Below are 19,807 nucleotides of genomic sequence, written 5' to 3'. Positions count from 1 at the left end.
AGGAAACAGGCCATTGTCAGCTGTTTGTTAGGTGAAAACGAGAAGCTGGTGCAACTTGGATGGGGGAGGGATAGAGAGAGAGGAAATGCCGGGGCTTCCTGAAGTTAGAGAAATCAATATTCATACCACTGAGCTGTAAGCTGCCCAAGCGAAATATGAGATGCTGTTCCTCCAATTTGCGTTTAGCCTCACTCTGACAATGGAGGAGACCGAGGACAGAAAGGTCTTTGTGGCGATGGGAAGGAGAATGACAGTGATTAGCAACCGGGAGATCAGGTAGGTCCAGGCGATTGAGCGATGGTGTTCAGCGAAACGATCGCCCAGTCTATGTTTGGTCTTGCCGATGTAGAAGACTCCACATCTTGAACAAAGGATACAGTAGATGAGGTTGGAGGAGGTGCAAGTGAACCTAAAAGGATTTGTGTGCATTCGAAAGTACATTTCGCATTCTGCTGCAGTTGTTTGCACAATTGGAGCAAAGAATACGCAGTGTTAGCACATGCTCTGCATTTTTGATTGACATTAGCACAACATTGATACTGTTGCAATAAGCTGAACTTGATTGATTTCAAGCACATTGTTGCGGTGTGTGAGGGTGAATGCTGAACATTTTAATATCTGACGTGTAACTAAACACCAACTGGAGGCATATGATAGCAGTAATAAGAAAAATGTGGCAAATAGTTTATGTGCCGGAATACTATTCTGTTTGACCTTGCTGCAAATCTCATTAAGCTCAAATGGTGCCTATTGCAACTGTTCTTATGTCCTGAAGGGAATAGATCACACTGATCAGCATTGGCTAATAGACCACTGTCTTCCCTAGTTTGGATTAATAACTGCTACTCACATAATCAAATGCCTTGATGGTATTGGTAAAGGCAATATATTACGCTCCTCTTTATTCAGAGCATTTCTCTCACAGCTGCCAAGCTGAGAAATCCATTGCGATCCTCACGGTTCCAAACCGACTCTGGGATTTGGGCAAAACACATTCAACTAATGTCTTCTCCAGTCCACTCTCAAGTGCAAAACAGTCAACTACTATTTCGACCATATTTAAAAGGGAAGTGTCTCAGTATTTGTTACAACCACTACCTTGTTCCTGCTCAATTTTCACCTTTTTGTTTATAGTTTCATTGTGTGGTATTTGTTGTTTTTTTGTCTCCTTTTCTAGGCGAATCTTAAGAAGTTTATGGAATACATCCAGTATCATCATGTAGAGAAAATTGGAAAAATGTTAGAGAAAGGATTGGATCCGAATTTCCATGATCCTGACAGTGGAGGTGAGGCGATTCTATTATTCTTATATTGAGACAAGTGCCAAACATTTTTGCATCTACTTTTTCAAAAAAGATAAATTGTAATTCCAGTCTGAGCAGTTTGAGTGACATTTCATATCAACGCTCACATGACAGACTTCCAGAAATTAAAGATTTATACAACATTAACCAAAAGGTTTGTTATTTCCTAAATTTTACTTCAGTCTCCAATCATTTTCTCCTTTTTTTTCTGCTTCTATGTCATTGGTCTTTTGCAAAATTCTGTCCCCCTTTCTTTCAAATATCTCCTGCCTCCTCTTTTAGAAGCAGCTCACCCGGCTCCTTGGTATTGATTTATTATTGCCATGTGTAGTGAAATACAACAGGAAAAACTTTGGTTAGTGTGCCCTGCAGGCAAATCATGCCATGCAGCAGTACATCAGGTCGTGCAAAAGAGAAAATAAATACAGAATATAGTGTTGTAATTATAGACAAAGTGCAGGTGAAAATAATGCTTGGTCCGCAACGAGGTAGATTGGAAGATTGGGAATTCATCCCAAGCAGTTCAAGTCTGATAACAGCAAGGAGGAAGCTGTTCTTGAATCTGGTGGTATGTGCTTCTAAGATTTTTAACCTTCTGACCACTGGGAAAGGGGAGCAGAGTGACCTAATTCTGCCTTAGAAGCACATACCACCAGATTCAAGAACAGCTTCGTCCTTGCTGTTTTATGGATTCCACTCATATGTATTTTACTCATTTTACAGGATATGGGTTTCATTGTTGATGTCGGTGAGGACGCATTTAGTGTATTGTGTTCAGTTCTGGCCACCATGTTATAGGAGTGATGTTGTCAAGCTGGAAAGCATACAGAGAAAATTTACGAGTATGTTGCCAGGACTAAAGGGTCTAAGCTATAGGGAGAGGTTGAGTAGGCTGGGACCCTATTCCTTGGAGCGCTGGAGGATGAGGGGTGATCTTATAGAGGTGTACAAAATCATGAGAGGAATAGATGCACAGAGTCTCGTGCCCAGAGTAGATGAATCGAGGACCAGAGGACATAGGTTTAGGGTGGAGGGAAAAGATTTAATAGAAATCTGAGGAGTAACTTTTTCACACAAAGGTTGGTTGGTGTATCGAACAAGCTGTCAAAGGAGGTAGTTGAGGCTGGAACTATCCCAACGTTTAAGAAATAGTTAGACAGGTACATGAATAGGACAGGTTTGGAGGAATATGGACCAAACACAGATAGGTGGGACTAGTGTAGCTGGGACATGTTGGCCGATGTGGGCAAGTTGGGCCGAAGGGCCTGTTTCCATGCTGTATCATTCCATGACTCTCTGACTCTATGTTAGCAGAATGGCTAAGGTAAATAGGTGACATGCCCAACAAACCCCCCACCCACCTGCATCCCAATTACAATTGTTTGCGTAACAGAAATTGACCCTTAACCAAACAAAGTGAGATAGGATTAAAATTCACTTTCATGAATTTTTTGAGGGAAATAAAGAAAATGAATTTACACAAAATTTATATATTTTACAACTTGCACTTCTTGACGCATATGCAGATGATGCAGCGTTGCCTTACGGAAATCATGATATTGACCATTGTTTAGGAGCACAACACCCTCAAGAGAGTCAAGAATATTTAATTACCATGGAACAATGAAATTCCTACTTGCTATTGTTTTTACAGGCCTATTACTACAATAACACAACAAACAAGGGTGGCACAATTTGTAATGCTGCTGCCTTACAGCCTTGGAGACCCAGTTTCGATCTGACCTTGGGTGCCCCCCTGTGTGGAATTAGCGCAATCTCCCTGGGGCTGGATTTCCACTGGGTCTTCTGGTTTCTTGACACATCCCAAAGACGTGTGGATTGATAGGTTAATTGGCCTCTGTAAATTGCATCTAATGTGCAGGGAGTGGATGTGAAAATGGGGTAACATTGAACTCGTGAATGAGTAATCGATGATCGGCATTGACTCGATGGGATGAAGGGTTTGTTCCCATGATGTATCTTTCAGTCAATCAATCAATAACATATACTTTGTTGTGAGAGGGACACGGCCCACAGCTCAAGGTTCCAGGGCTTAGATGTTTCAACCGTGAAAGTGGAGGGAGGGAAAAGAGGTCAAGGAGTTGCTCTACTAATCAAGGAGAATTTCACGGCAACACTCAGATAGGACAATCTAGAGGATAAGATAGGACAGTCTGAAATGAGAATGGTGTAATCAGCACCCTCCCCCCACCCTCCCCCCCCCCCTCCCACCCCCCCTCCATCACCCTCCATAGCCAGCAGGAGATAGAGTAACAGATATATAGACAGATTACAGAAAGATGCAAAATGAACAGGGTTGTCGTGGTAGACAACGTTAACTTCCCCAATATTGTGCAAAAGGGTTTGACAGGCAGGGATTGCTAGGAATATTCAAGAGGGGTTCTGAAAACATTATGTGGGCAGTCCTATTTAAGGATTGATCATATTAGACGTGGTATTGGGGAATGAGCCAGCCCAAGTGACTGGTGCTTCAGTGGGAGAGGGTTTTGGGGATAGTGATCAGAACTCCATAGGTGTTAAGACTATTTCAAATAGAGATAACTCTGGACCTGGGGGAAGGTACTAAATTGGAGTGTGGCAGATTACAATATTATTATGCAGGAGCTAGTGAGAGTAAATTGGGAGCAATTGTTGCTGGGAAGAATGCATCAGACATGTGGGAATCGTTGAAAGGCCAATTGACCATAGTTCAGGTCTGCCATGTTCCTGTAAGGAGGAACGTTAGGGCTGGCAAGGTCTGGTGAGTTTAGAAGACCAAAGAGGTAATAATCTTGGTCAAAAAATTAGGAAGTGTGTGGCTTAAGAAAATGAAATCATACAGAGCCTTTGAGGAACATTTTAAAAAATGAAAGAACCAGAGCAGGAGATTAGAAGAGCCAAAATGAGTTTTGAAATATTTTTGATGAGTTGTTTTAAAGAAAATGCCAAGGCTTTTTATACCTACAATAAAAGCAAGAGGGCGTCCATGGAGAAGGTAGGATCATTTAAGGATAAAGGGAGGAATTGTACTTGGAATCACAGGGTGTAGTAGATGTACTAAATGAGTACTTTGCGTCTGTATTCACAAAGGAGAAGGGGATGGGATACAGTGAGACCAGCGTGGAGGTTACTTAAATGCAAGGGCAGTTTGAGATCATTGAAGGGCATTAAGGTCAGCATTAAGGTGAACCTTATTGAGCATATTTGAAGGGCTTTAAGGTGGGTAAATCCCCAAGGCTTGATAAGATTTGTCTAAGATTATTAAGAGAAGCAAGAGAAGAGATTGCAGAGGCCTTGACGGAGATCTTCGCAACTTCTGTAGCCACAGACGAGGTCCCGAAATACTAGCCGATGTTGAGAAGGCAATGTTCTTTCTTTGTTTAAAAAGGGAAGTAGAAATAATTCAGCAAATTATAGGCTGGTGAGCCTCACATGACTGACAGGGAAACTATTGGAGAGGATTCATCCAGATATATTCCTATTTATAAGGGAATAGGCTGATTAGGCACAGAGCATGGCGTTGTATGCAGCAGGTTGTGTGTAATTAACGCCATAGAGTGTTTTGATGAGGATGCAGATGCTCAATGAGGGTAGGTCATGGATGTTATCTACATGGATTTTAGCAGGGCATTTGACAAAGTTCCCCATGGGAGGCTAATCCGGATGATTAAGTTAGTAAATTTGCAGATATCTCCACGATTGCTGGAGTTGCGGACAGTGAGGAAGGTAGTCCAACAATGCCGTTGGATCTAGATCAACTACCGAAATGGGCAGAAGAATGGCAGATAAAGTTTCATCTGAGCAAGTGTGAGGTGTTGCAATTTGAGATGTTGAGTATAGGGGAAGATATATGGTTGATGGCAAGACCCTGAAAGGGGCAACACAATTAGATAGAGTTGTAAAGAATATGCATGGAATGCCCAGTCAGATATAGTCGTGTTTAAGAGGCTTTTGGATAGGCACATGGACTTGCAAGGAATGGAGGGGTATGGATCATGTCTAGCCAGGTAAGGTTACATTGTGGGCTGAAGGGCCTCTTCCTGTGCTGTACTTTTCTGTTCTATATATTATTTATATCAAGAACAGTGACTTGCTTCACCTTGAAATTTAACTTTTATTCTTGTTTGAACGAAAGCCATATTTATTTCCGGAGATCAGTAGACCTGACAAGCTAGGCTGTACAAGTTATTGGTGAGCAAATACTACTAGATGGTAATGATATTGGCATTTTCCATCTGCTTACTGGTTAAGAACAGGCACAGGTGACAGTAGAAACAAAGAGTTGCAGGTGCAAAGAACACAAAGAAGGGTCTCGATCCGAAATGTCGCCAAAACATGTTCCCCAGGGATGCTGCATGACCCGTTGAGTTATTCCAGCACTTAGTGTCCACAGGAAACCATAATAAGGCAGATTCCTGTTTTTTGTGGATCGGGCATACCTGGACCTGAGAGCATGCGGTGTAGCAATAGATAATAGACAATAGGTGCAGGAGGAGGCCATTCGGCCCTTCGAGCCAGCACCACCATTCAATGTGATCATGGCTGATCATTCTCAATCAGTACCCCGTTCCTGCCTTCTCCCCATACCCCCTGACTCCGCTATCCTTAAGAGCTCTATCTAGCTCTGTCTTGAATGCATTCAGAGAATTGGCCTCCACTGCCTTCTGAGGCAGAGAATTCCACAGATTCACAACTCTCTGACTGAAAAAGTTTTTCCTCATCTCAGTTCTAAATGGCCTACCCCTTATTCTTAAACTGTGGCCCCTTGTTCTGGACTCCCCCAACATTGGGAACATGTTTCCTGCCTCTAACGTGTCCAACCCCTTAATAATTTTATACGTTTCGATAAGATCTCCTCTCACCCTTCTAAATTCCAGTGTATATAGCAATTGTATTGGACAGCTTAATTCCTTCCGAGCTACTATGTACCTCCTATCTCCCTCTATATCTACACATTTAAATAATGTGCTTCTCATAGACGTGTGCATCCCCACCCTTGCATGGATGTTAGCCATTTCTTCCTACACTAATTTACACATTTTAATCTTATAGGAGAAAAATGCTGGATCATTTATAGCTGCATCAGCAATGAATTTATGAGAACTGGTCATTGACTTAATTTTATACCCTGCTTTAATTACATTAATACATTTATTTTTGGTTTTGATTTTGACAGAATAATTTACTGATGTAATTCACATATTACCTGTCACTTGCTATCAGATTGTCCATTAACATTGGCTGCACAATTGGAGAACACATCTGAAATCATCAAGTTGCTGAAAAGTGGGGGAGCTCATTTGGACTTTAGGACCCGGGATGGATTAACAGCTTTACACAAGGCCGTACGATGTCAGAATCATGCAGCACTAATAGTAAGTAGATAATTCTACCATTACACCATTAATGGTTACCTGATTTCATGCTTAAGGATACTTTGATTATGGTTCGAGCTGTATTGACAATGCGTACACAATTTCACACTAACATTTTTTATAGTGTAACACCAGTGAGTGCATGGCAATAGGGTGCAATTAATCACACTTTGAAGTGAATGTAGAAAAATCACATGCTAATGGTAATAATGAGCAAAGAGCCCCGATCTTGCTTTGTCCTCTCCATCTCCCTCCACTATCCCCTCAATATGAAACTCGTTTGATGGATAAGCACGTTTGATTCATCAGCTTCGGCCCAACCCATTCATGCTGACCAAGTTGCCATTCTGGGCTAGTTCCATTTGTCTGCATTTGACCCATAGCCCTCTAAACCCTTCCTATCCATTTATCTGTCCAAATATCTTATAAAAGTTGTAATGATATTCGCTTCTACACTGAGCGAAAAGGTTGCCTCTGAATTCCCTCTAAAATATCCTCCCTCTCACCTTAAGCCTATGCCCTGGAAAAAACCGATTGTGAGCATTCATTTTATCCATACCTGTTGTGATCTCAATAAGGTCACCCGTCAGCCTCCTCTGCTCCAATCCTCCCAATACCTGGGTAACCAGAACTGCACACAGCACTCCAAGTGTGATCTTACCAACAACTTGTAGAGTTGCACCATGATGTCATAACTTTTGTACTCAGCACCCCTCCCAATGAAGGCAAGTGTTTGAACAGCCTTTTTCTCCACACTGTCCACCTGACTACCCACTTTCAGGAAACCATGCACCGGTACTCCCAGATCTCTCTGTTCTGCAACACTCTCTGGGTTCTACCATTTACTGTGTAAGCCCTGCCCTAGTTTGACACAGTAAAAAATTACACACCTTACACTTGTCAGATTAATATTTCACTTGTCATTCTTTGTTCCACCTTCTGAACTGATCTAAATCTTGTTGTAAACTTAGATATCCTTCCTCATTGTCTACTATATCAATGTTGGTGACATCTACAAATTTACCAACAATTTGTGCCTTTCATCTGTTCATTCCCCAGCGAATTTGTCCCGTAATCCTCAAAATTGCATGTAATGCAATCCTAGTTTCAGTTGTCTGACCTCCATGGGAGTCCAGCAATCATTGTAGTAAACAAGTGGTTACTTTCTATTTCTCCCCTTGACATTTAATGGACTGAATAATGCTCACTTGAATCAGCTGACCCATTTAGCTATATGATGTCCACTCGGTCTCCTGCTGTTCTGCCAGTGAACTAGCCTTAAACTATTTATTCACAAAATGCTGGAGTAACTCAGCAGGTCAGGCAGCATCTCGGGAGAGAAGGAATGGGTGACGTTTCGGGTCGAGACCCTTCTTCAGACTGATGTCGGGGGTGGGACAAAGGAAGGATATAGGTGGAGACAGGAAGATAGAGGGAGATCTGGGAAGGAGGAGGGGAAGGGAGGGACAGAGGAGCTATCTGAAGTTGGCTCCTCTGTCCCTCCCTTCCCCTCCTCCTTCCCAGATCTCCCTCTATCTTCCTGTCTCCACCTATATCCTTCCTTTGTCCCACCCCCGACATCAGTCTGAAGAAGGGTCTCGACCCGAAACGTCACCCATTCCTTCTCTCCCGAGATGCTGCCTGACCTGCTGAGTTACTCCAGCATTTTGTGAATAAATCGATTTGTACCAGCATCTGCAGTTATTTTCTTATAGCCTTAAACTATGTTACTCACAAAAAAAGTCGCTCCTTGGCAAAAGCATTGGCTGGAAATGTGAAACTATGCACAGTGTTAGTTAAAACATGCAAGAAGTAAAGGAGCTGAATTGGGGCACTATACTTCTTATAGTCGTAACTCAGAAATGACGCATGTGTGAAGGGTGTGTCTGTATATGTACATGAGACACACTGATGGCATTCTGATGAGTCTAAAGGTAATGGATTTGATCACCACTCCAGATCTTGTGCCCATTTTGGAGTCTGACTCCTTGGTGCAGTATTGAAGAATGGCTGCACTGTCAGAACTGTCATCATTCAAACTAGATAATAAACAAGGCTTTGCCTCTCATAATTGGAACTGTCAGATCCCAAACTGTATTCAGAGAAAAGTTGAGGAATTGTTCCTGTTGTCTGGGCAATATTGATCATAGTCAACCAGCAAAATAGATAATATCTTATAGACCTTTCAACCTTGAAACCTTTACGAAATTTTCTTTTGGATGCAAATAAATATGTGTAATTTTGAAAGCAGAAACTTACTTTTGGTCTAAAAGGTAAGAGAGTTCCAGAATACTTCTATCTGTTCTGTGAAAGAATGCTTACTGATGTTACTCTTAAACAGCATACTTCGAATTTTAAGATTGTGGTCCTTCTTTATAGAATACTTCAATGGAAGAAAATGTTTCTCTGAATCTTCTCTGTTTAATTCCTTTTTTAACATTATAAAACAATGACTGCATTGTTTGCGCTTCTCTCACCATTAATGGAATTTGAGTGCCTATTGTAATAACTGCATTGTGTTGAACATCCTGAAATAACCATTCTCTATGACTGTATATCGTATATTGGTACATCCTTTAGCAACCATCTTTTCTGTCTCTTTTGTACAGACCCTATTAGATCTGGGTGCTTCCCCAGATTACAAGGACAGCCGGGGGTTAACACCTTTGTACCATACTTCAATGGTGGGCGGAGACCCTTATTGTTGTGAACTGATTCTGCATGACCGTGCCAATGTGGGCTGTATGGATGAAAATGGCTGGCAGGAAATCCATCAGGTAAAACTATCTTTTGGCAAATGTTTGACAGGGACAGAATGTACTGACTTGAACTAGGACACTATTACATGAATGAGTGATGTAATAATAGTTGGAGATTACACAGAAACATAGAAAATAGGTGCAGGAGTAGGCCATTCGGCCCTAATTACAGAATGTAACCTGTTCATTCCCCTTGATTTCTCATAGCAGGAGCTTATCCATTTTGCTGGGGCTGTGGAACTGGGAGGGAGCTATAGATGTTACCAAATGCCATGTGACCAATTTAGGTGGAGGATTCTAGAAGCAACTGAGCCACCCGATGCAAATTTCAGCCATTATCAATGTTCTGATATACATCCAACATGCCTTGAACGGAATTGCAATAAAAAATATTGAGGCTTCATTGTTCACTGTCTTCAAGATCTTATGGCAACACAAAGCAGCTGGAAGGCATCATGCCTTTATGACACTGAAAAAAGCCGTGAGGAAGTTGGCAACTTCTTTGTATGCAATCCATACTAAGATTCTGGAATCAATCTTGAGAGCTCTCACCTGGTTCTGACTGTAAGGGACTCACATTTTTCTTCACTAATCTTTTCCTCTTCACATATCTATGGAAGCTTTTACAGTCAGTTTTTATATTCCCCACAAGCTTTCTTTCATACTCTATTTCCCCCCTCTTGATTAACCCCTTTGTCCTCCTCTGTTGAATTCTAAATTTCTCCCACTCCTTCGGTTTGCTGCTTCCTCTGGCCAATTTATATTGCCTCTTCCTTGGATTTAACACTATCCCTATTTTCCCTCATTATCCGCTGTTGAGCGACCTTCCCTGTTTTATTTTTACGCCAGACAGGGATGAACAATTGTCGTCATTCATCCACGCGATCTTTAAATCTTTGCCATTGCATATCCACCGTCAACCCTTTATGTATGATTTGCCAGTCTATCCTAGCCAATTCCCATCTCATACCATCAAAATCACCTTTCTTTTGGTTCAGGAGCCTTGTCTCTGAATTAACTGTGCCACTCTCTATCTTACTGCAGATTCTACTATATTATGGTCACTGTTGCTCAAGGGGCTTTGCAGAACAAAATTGCTAACTAATCCTTCCTCATTACACAATACCCAGTCTAGTATGGCCTGCCCTCTAGTTGGTTCCTCTACATATTGGCTTAGAAAACTATCCCGTATACACTCCAGGAAATCCTCCTCCTCAGTGTTGTTACCGACCTTCACAACCTGGGATGACCATCTTTCTCTTTGTCAGACATGACGCTATCCAATGGAGACATTCCCCCTTTATTTTCATTTACTTCATTTTTATCAAGCTTCTTGGTTCTCTGTTTGTTCAAATGTTCAGAGCAAGGGCAGTCACATCAAACACCTAGATTTTAAAATCACTCCATTGCTGGTTTTCCTCCTGCTTTCTATACCTTAGCAGAGCACAGCAGTCCTATGAGAACTCAGTTTTTCTGGCCTTGGTCCAACTTCCTTAATCACAGTTTAGACAGTTAGTTACAGTTTTTTAGACTGACAGTTTTTTCAACTAGCTCCAAACTTTAGTATTCTTTCCCTATACTAACCTATTTCTATACCTCAATCTCTTTTGATAAGTTCCTTAAAAAACTCCTTCTTTAACTAAACTTTTAATTATCTTGCTTTTTACCACATGCTTTGCTTCAATACCAGCTTTTGTGTGGGAAGTTTAACTATGTTGAAGATACTATGCAAATGCAAGTTGAATTTGCACTCTGAAGTCACCGAGCAAAATACAATGCCCTCCATAATGTTTGGAACAAAGACCCATCATTCACTTATTTGCCTCTGTACTCCACAATTTGAGATTTGTAATAGAAAAAAATCACGTGGTTAAAGTGCACATTGTCAGATTTTATTAGAGGGTAGTTTTATACATTTTGGTTTCACCATGTAGAAATTACAGCTGTGTTTCCCCCCATTTCAGGGCACCATAATGTTTGGGACACATGGTTTCCCAGGTGTTTCTAATTGTTCAGGTGCATTTAGTTGCCTCCTTAATGCAGGTATAAGAGATCTCTCAGCACCTAGTCTTTCCTCCGGTCTTTCCATCACCTTTGGAAACTTTTATTGCTGTTTATCAACATGAGGACCGAAGTTGTGCCAATGAAAGTCAAAGAAGTCATTATGAGACTGAGAAACAAGAATAAAACTGTTAGAGACATCAGCCAAACCTTAGGCTTACCAAAATCAACTGTTTGGAACATCATTAAGAAGAAAGAGAGCACTCTTCAGGAGACAGGTGTGGATTTGTCAATGAACACTGTCTGCAGAAGACTTCATGAACAGAAATACAGAGGCTACACTGCAAGATGCAAAACCACTGGTTAGCCGCAAAAATGGGATGGCCAGGTTACAGTTTGCCAGGAAGTACTTAAAAGAGCAACCACAGTTCTGGAAAAAGGTCTTGTGGACAGATGAGACGATGATTGACTTATATCAGAGTGATGGCAAGAGTAACGTATGGAGGAGAGAAGGAACTGCCCAAGATCCAAAGCTTACCACTTCATCTGTGAAACGTGAAAAATGGGCGGCACGGTAGCGCAGCGGTAGAGTTGCTGCTTTACAGCGAATGCAGCACCGGAGACTCAGGTTCGATCCTGACTACGGGTGCTGCACTGTAAGGAGTTTGTACGTTCTCCCCGTGACCTGCATGGGTTTTCTCCGAGATCTTCGGTTTCCTCCCACACTCCAAAGACGTACAGGTATGTAGGTTAATTGGCTGGGTAAATGTAAAAAAAAATTGTCCCTAGTGGGTGTAGGATAGTGTTAATGTACGAGGATCGCTGGGCGGCGCGGACTTGGAGGGCCGAAAAGGCCTGTTTCCGGCTGTATATATATGATATGATATGATATGATATGATGGTGGTGAGGGTGTTATGGCCTGGGCATGTATGGCTGCTGAAGGAACTGGCTCACTTTTCATTGATGATACAACTGCTGATGGCAGCAGCATAATGAATTCTGAAGTGTAGACACATCCTATCTGCTCAAGTTCAAACAAATGCCCCAAAACGCATTGGCCGGCAGTTCATTCTACAGCGAGACAATGATCCGAAACATACTGCTAAAGCAACAAAGGAGATTTTCAAAGCTAAAAAATAGTAAATTCTTGAGTGGCCAAGTCAATCACCCGATCTGAACCGAATTGAGCATGCCTTTTAAATGCTGAAGAGAAAACTGAAGGGGACCAGCCCCCAAAACAAGCATTAGCTAAAGATGGCTGCAATACAGGCGTGGCAGAGCATCATCAGAGAAGACACCCAGCAACTGGTGATGTCCATGAATCGCAGACTTCAAGCAGTCATTGGATATGCAACAAAATACTAAACATGACTACTTTCATTTACATGACATTGCTGTGACCCAAACATTATGGTGCCCTGAAATGGGGGAACTATGTATAAACTCTGCTGTAATTTCTACATGGTAAAACCAAAATGTATAAAAATGGCCTTTATTAAAATCTGACAATGTGCACTTTAACCACATGCGATTTTTTCTATTACAAATCTCAAATTGTGGAGTACAGAGGCAAATAAATAAATGATGGGTCTTTGTCCCAAACATTATGGAGGGCACTGTATTTGTTGTGTGAGGAAATTGCAAGAAGACAAATAAATGCTATACTTTTCAGTGATACTCACAGGTGGAAGGATTGATTGTAAATAAACTAGTGATGGCCTATTGCAATTCTAATCATTGACTGTTTTAATTCAGGCTTGCCGGTATGGGCATGTGCAACATCTAGAACACCTGCTGTTTTATGGAGCGGACATGAGCACACAGAATGCCTCGGGGAACACTGCTCTGCATATCTGTGCACTCTATAATCAGGTCAGTAATTGGTGGGAGGTTGCCTGGGATAGGGCAGTGATTGGATTAAGAAGTGAACTGCAGAATGCAGGAATGGTGAGGACTCTAGAAACGCGACTTATTTGTGGTCATGCCAGAATGGGAGAGTGAAGGCAGGAGGATGAGAGTGTTGTGGATAGACTGTTAGGAAGACCATAGGATGATGTCATAGAATGTAAGTGGGAATGTTGAGAGGATAGGTGAAGAACAAAATGGGAAAGGGAATGGAAGGTTCAGGTGTCAAAACAAGTACAAAGGTTATGAGGGTTAGGTGAGAATGGAGGCTGGGAGGATGAAGAGTTTAGGAGAAGAATGTAAGTTGAAAGCAGAGTGCAAGTAGGAAGAAAGAGGGAGTTGTGATTATGGAAATAGAAAGATGGAATTAATAGAGCCTGTAGTTGAAATTATGGGAATGCATATGTAGGAAGAGAGGTTTAGAGGCATGTGGCCTGTAGTACCTGTTCCTGTGAAGGGAGCGTTTGTGTATTTTTACAATACTGGCACACAATAATGCAGGCATGTGAATTTTCCGCGTTTGCGCGGATTTCCGCATTTTTTAATCCATTTTCTGCGCTTTTTGCATGGTTTCCGCGTTTTTCACTTTGAGAAATAAACGGAGAAATCGGATCGAAAAAAGAAAGAAAAAAAAACGATTGTAGACTTGTAATGAACACTAGGTTCTGCTAGGTTCTGCTAGAGGTCGCTAGGGGTTCCGCGAGAAATCGCTTCCCAGGAAATGTGGCACCTAGGCTGGGCAAGGCAGCCAATCTCGACCTCATCGGGACTTCCATGGCCAATTTGTCAATTCGGCCATTAGAGGTCACTAGAGGTTCCGCGAGAAATCCCCTGGCGCCCTGGAAGTCTACCCGAAAATGTGGCACATTGGCTGGGCAAGGCAGCCAATCTCGATCTCATCAGGACTTCCACGGCCGATCGGTGGGTTGAATTTGCAATCTGCGGCCGGGGCTCTGGAACTCCAGCCCAGCTGGAGCCAGCAAATCTATCCCCATAGCTGTCTTCCACGGCCTGCTGGATAAACCAGCAAAGCTCTGGAACCAAGAGTGCCAGAAAATCAGTAGTGGAACTGTAATGAGTAAATATTAAATTTAAGTGCAAGATTATGTAACTAACTTAATTAAAACAGGGTTAAAATATAAAACACAGCAGAAAAGCCAATTACCACCTTTTTGGGCTGATTATCAATTAATGTGCGAATTTACTTCAAAATGTTATTAGTGTACAGTGACATATTCACATTATTTTGTAATGTCTGTTTTTACTTTGAAATGCACTAAAAGAGGCTTGAAACTGGTAATTTTGTGTGTAAATTTTCAAAAAATGTCCAATTTTTTGACCCCCGTTCTACGCCTCGCACAAACGGTCGGCTCTTTTACTCTTTTCTTTACCTCACTCACACGCCTCATAATGTGACATAGGGGGGCAAATTTCAAAATTCCTTCAAAAAAGTTGACAAGCACATTATTGGGTTCATGACTAACATAGTATGAACAAAAAATATAAGAAAAGATAGCAAGAAAAGATGGCAAGTTTCCGAAAATGGCATCGGAATACACAAATACATTTTGTGTAATGGTTGTCACGTGGTATCCACCAGTGACCTGGTTGGCGCAGTAAGTGCACGTATTTCTTATTCCTTTCTATGTCTATGAATACCACACGGAACAATAAAATTGCAAACACCGTTTCCACTTCATTCACCTGACCATGTAGTAGAATACTGTATCCATCTGAATGCGTTACATAAGAAAAACATACCTTACAATACATTGTATCTTTGGCTTCATTTGTAAGTAGAGGCAAATTTCATTGGCACAACTTTGGTCCTCATGTTGATAAACAGCAATAAAAGTTTCAAAAGGTGAAAGACTGGAGGAAAGACTCGGTGCTGAAGGCTCCCTTATACCTGCATTAAGGAGGCAATTAAACACACCTGAGCAATTACAGATGCCTGTGAAGCCATGTGTCCCAAACATTATGGTGCCCTGAAATGGGGGGGGGGGGGGGGGGGGCATGTATAAACATGGATAGGTGACATTTCACAGAGTGTTGGAGTAACTCAGCAGAACATGCAGCATCTCTGGAGGACATGGATAGGTGATGTTTCACAGAGTGCTGGAGTAACTCATCGGATCAGGCAGCATCTCTGGAGAACATGGATAGGTGACGTTTCATAGAGTGCTGGAGTGGCTCGGTGGCTCAGGCAGCATCTCTGGAGAACATGGATAGATGACGTTTCACAGAGTGCTGGAGTAACTCAGCAGCTCAGGCAGCATCTCCAGAGAACATGGATAGGTGACGTTTCATAGAGTGCTGGAGTAACTCAGCGGCTCAGGCAGCATCTCTGGAGAACATGGATAGATGACGTTTCACAGAGTGCTGGAGTGGCTCGGTGGCTCGGGCAGCATCTCTGGAGGACATGGATAAGTGACGTTTCGTGGGGTGCTGGAGTGGCTCGGCGGGTCGGGCAGCGTCTCTGAAGAGCGTGGGTAGGTCATGTTTCCTAGAGTACTGGAGCGGCTTGGCGGGTCGGGCAGCATCTCTGGAGAACATGGATTGGTGACGTTTCACAGAGTGCTGGAGTAACTCAGCGGCTCAGGCAGCATCTCTGGAGAACATGGATAGGTGACATTTCACGGGGTGCTGGAGTGGCTTGGTGGGTCGGGCAGCATCTCTAGAGAACATGGTAGGTGAAGTTTCGCAGGGTGCTGGGGTGGCCCGGCGGGTCGGGCAGTGCCTCTGGAGAGCGTGGGTAGGTGATGTTTCACAGAGTGCTGGGGTGGCTCGGCGGGTCAGGCAGCGCCTCTGGAGAGCATGGATGGGTGGCGTTTTGCAGAGTGATGGAGTGGCTCGACAGGTCGGGCAGCGTCTCTGGAGAGCTTGGATAGGTGATGTTTCACAGAGTGCTGTAATGGCTCAGCGGGTCGGGCAGCATCTCTGGGGGACATGGATGGGTGCGTTTCACAGTGCTGGAGTGGCTGGGCGGGTCAGGCAGCGTCTCTGGCGAGGGTGGATAGGTGATGTTTCACAGAGTGCTGGAGTGGCTCTGTTGAGAGTTGAGACCCTTCTTTAGTCTGAAGAAAAGACTGAAATAAATTACCAAGTCGTATTTGATACATATATTTAACAAAAATACCTTGTTCTTCAGAGTGTTGTTGTGAACTAACTTGAAGGCATTTCATGTTCAGGGACTGCAGGAGAAAGTTTATATTCACACAGTATTTACACAGACACTAACATCTTTGTAAGCTGACATGGGTCTGATGATTTTTGTCTCCGTCACGGTCGTTGTGGAGCTTCTGGAGGTTGACAGGAAGGAATGAAGTTAGCGACTTGGTCCGTACGAAAGGTAAACAAGAGACAGTCTGTTGCCAAACTGAAGATTGGCTCAGTTTCTTAGTTTTAATGACCAATTTATGCCCCCAAAATGTTTTTTATTGACTTTAAAAAGTCGGAGAATATATCATAAACGGTCATTGTGTTTTTGACACCACAATGTTTTTGATATATAAAATTTGAATATAAGAAAAAATAATTAACTCACCCCAAAGTCACTACTACCACAGGATACCTCGTTGAGGTTTGTGAAAAGCAGTGGAGGTTTGGAGCCTCAGTGGTTTAACTTACGGAGGTGCCGACCCCGATAACGGTCGTTGTGACAATAGACAATGGCACAACGACCATTACCGGGTCGTTGCTAGGCTGAATACCAGACATGTTACTGTATTTTTCTCCTGGTATTGATGAAGACATTTCCCTAGATCATTATAAAAATGTATATGTATGACGGGCCATATGAAGTTTATTTATGAATTAAATATTCATGGATAAATGTGGCAGAGTTTTTATGTCACATTTTTGGTGTCCTAAATGGTGGTAAAACGATGAAAATTTGTCTCATGAAAAACGTTTTTGACTTTCGGTCTTGAAGTTATCTAATTTATATCTGTTATTTATAAGGTTTCACATGATGGGTAGATTTTTGTTAAGAACAGTGTATTGGTGTAAAAACCTGAATAATAATCTTGTTCCTCAAAATCTCTCCAGTATTGTAAAAATATACATATAACATATATGTTTGAAGTTGAGGGAGGAGTCTGCCAATACATCCATCATGTTGGTTTGAACAAACTTTGGAGAATTTGTGGTGCTACATTAAAGAATAGGATATTAAGGAGTACAATCTCTGGATTATTTCCCTGTCCATATGCATGTTAAAATAAGGTAAACTGAGGTGAATATTTGGTTTAAGAAGTGATGAACAAAAGAGGATTCCATTTCATTGTACAGTAAAGAACCATACTCCTACGTTCCATATAAAAATGGTTGAGACCAGGGCCCCTCTGATAACCATGTGTGGTGTGGTCCAAAACGACCTTAAGCTATTAAATGGGATTGGGAAAATGATGGTTCAAAAGAAAAAGAGAATTTGAATAAAAATTGCAACAAGAAAGAAAAATTAGGGAGAATTAAATAAATCAATAGTCAGAAATTATGTTTAAGGTACCACACGGGATGGAAAATTCAAAAATAATTCAAGTAGAAGGAATTAAGAAATGTTTGAGTTGGCATTGAAGAAGAACCAATGTGTGTGTTTCCCCGAATAAACATAATTTACACAAACATATAAAGTGGAAAAGTGTAAAGTATAAATAATAATTTGAATGAATTGCAAGCACAAATTCAGCTTCCATGATACAATCGTGTTGATCATTATTGCAACGGTGATAAGATGGTAAGGACTTGGAATTAAATATACCAGGTGATCAGGTAAAATACAAAAAGTTTTGAAGGGTTGGGAGTGGCAAGTTGGTGTGCAGTGGCCTTAATGAATTAGAATGAAATAATTTCACGTTGAGAGATGGTATAACAAGAGATGAGCTGACATGGAGTTAACTTGTGAATTTAGTTAAGCTGTTGGCTGAGCATTTGTTGTGCAAAAATTATCATAGAAATAGTGCAATTGATTCAACATCTTGGAACTTTTCTGTTGATCAGTGGAAATGGCAGCATGTCTTTGTAAAGGGTGGGGTCATGCCTGTTTCATCTGACTGGATTTTCTGAAATGATCTCTTTTCATGTCCAGCAACATGACTCATTGAACTTTTAATTGATGGGCACAATGCAAAATTTGTAAATTGACCTCAGCAAGATTCCAAAACATACATGGCACATCCTTGAGCAGTGGAGAAACCAATAGGCTTTAGTCTTTCTCTCATCGCAGTTACAAGTATTAGTATTAGTTTAGTTTGGTTTATTATTGCCACGTGTTTTCAGGTACAGTGAAACGCTTTTTTGTTGCATGCTATGCGGTCGGCGAAAGGACTTTACATGATTAGAATCAAGCCGTCCACAATGTAGAGATACAGGATAAAGGGTATAACATTTAGTGCAAGATGAAGTCCAATAAATTCTGATTAAAGATAGTTCAAAGGTCTCCAATGAAGTAAATGGAAAGTCAGGACCGCCGTCTAGCTGGTGAGAGAACAGTTCAGATGTCTGATAACAACTGGGAAGAAAATGTCCCCGAATGACCAGGGCTTCAGGATGTTTTGTCTCGAGGCTATTGGTAGCAGAGTACAGTTCATTCAGAATAAGCTTGACATCTGCATGGGGAGAGATGTAGACTGTTGACAGGATAGCTTCTTGATTAACATGTTGAGGAATGTCAAAGGTTTAAGGTTTGCTTTTGAAAGGATAACTATTGTAATGGGCAGTGGAATATCCATAAATTATTTACATGGACATCCACAGGTTATGAATTAAACTTGAAACTCGAGGAAATTTACTTAATTATTGACATGGATAGGAAATGGACTAATTAGAAGGAGGTAATGAATGATTGGAAAGTGTGTGGAATAAATGTTTTGATGTCACACAATTTATGTTGGCCATCACCATGCAAAGCATTTGTAAATGGCTTTGATGTTAAGGAGTGACATAATCGGAGGACCAATGGAGAGGATAAACTATTTCTGCTGACATGAGAGTCTAGGATCAAGGAGCTTGGTCTTAAAATTAGAACCAGGTCTTTCAAAGTTCCAGAACACAAATGCGCATAATGTTTGTTCCACATAGTCAGCCAATGAACTTGGCGGAAATTGCAGTGCCATGAAAATATGAAAACTTGAACTGGCCTGTAGTAACTTTTCAGGATGAATATTCCTCTTGCCTTTATAAAAGGTATGGCGGGATGGCAGGACTGTCATATGAGAAAAGATTGGAAAGACTGGGATTGTATTCACTGGAGCTTAGAAGGTTGAGAGGGGATCTTATAGAAACGTATAAAATTATAAAAGTTCTGGACAAGCTAGATGCAGGAAAAAAATTCCCAAAGTGGGGGAGTCTAGAACCAGGGGCCACAGTCTAAGAATAAAGAGGAGGCCATTTAAAACTAAGATGAGAAGAAACTTTTTCACCCAGAGAGTTGTGAATTTGTGGAATTCTCTGCCACAGAAT

The 19,807-nt window shown here is 41.6% G+C and overlaps 1 protein-coding gene across 8 annotated transcripts in view; it reads left to right on the top strand.

Annotated features, from left to right (window-relative positions):
• shank3a (SH3 and multiple ankyrin repeat domains 3a) overlaps window positions 1-19,807 on the top strand; it is a 557,029-nt gene that overhangs the window by 195,809 nt on the left and 341,413 nt on the right. For all 8 annotated transcript variants that reach the window (XM_078419606.1, XM_078419609.1, XM_078419607.1 and 5 more), the window contains exons 5-8: window positions 1,178-1,286; window positions 6,528-6,679; window positions 9,289-9,456; window positions 13,196-13,312. In XM_078419606.1, coding sequence (XP_078275732.1) covers window positions 1,178-1,286; window positions 6,528-6,679; window positions 9,289-9,456; window positions 13,196-13,312 — 546 coding nt within the window. The remainder of the gene's footprint in view (window positions 1-1,177; window positions 1,287-6,527; window positions 6,680-9,288; window positions 9,457-13,195; window positions 13,313-19,807) is intronic.

Source organism: Rhinoraja longicauda, chromosome 23 (assembly GCF_053455715.1).
Source record: "Rhinoraja longicauda isolate Sanriku21f chromosome 23, sRhiLon1.1, whole genome shotgun sequence".
NCBI lineage: Eukaryota > Metazoa > Chordata > Chondrichthyes > Rajiformes > Arhynchobatidae > Rhinoraja > Rhinoraja longicauda.
The sequence above is the reverse complement of the archived record's forward strand: the minus strand, read 5'-3'. Positions and strand labels throughout refer to the sequence as shown.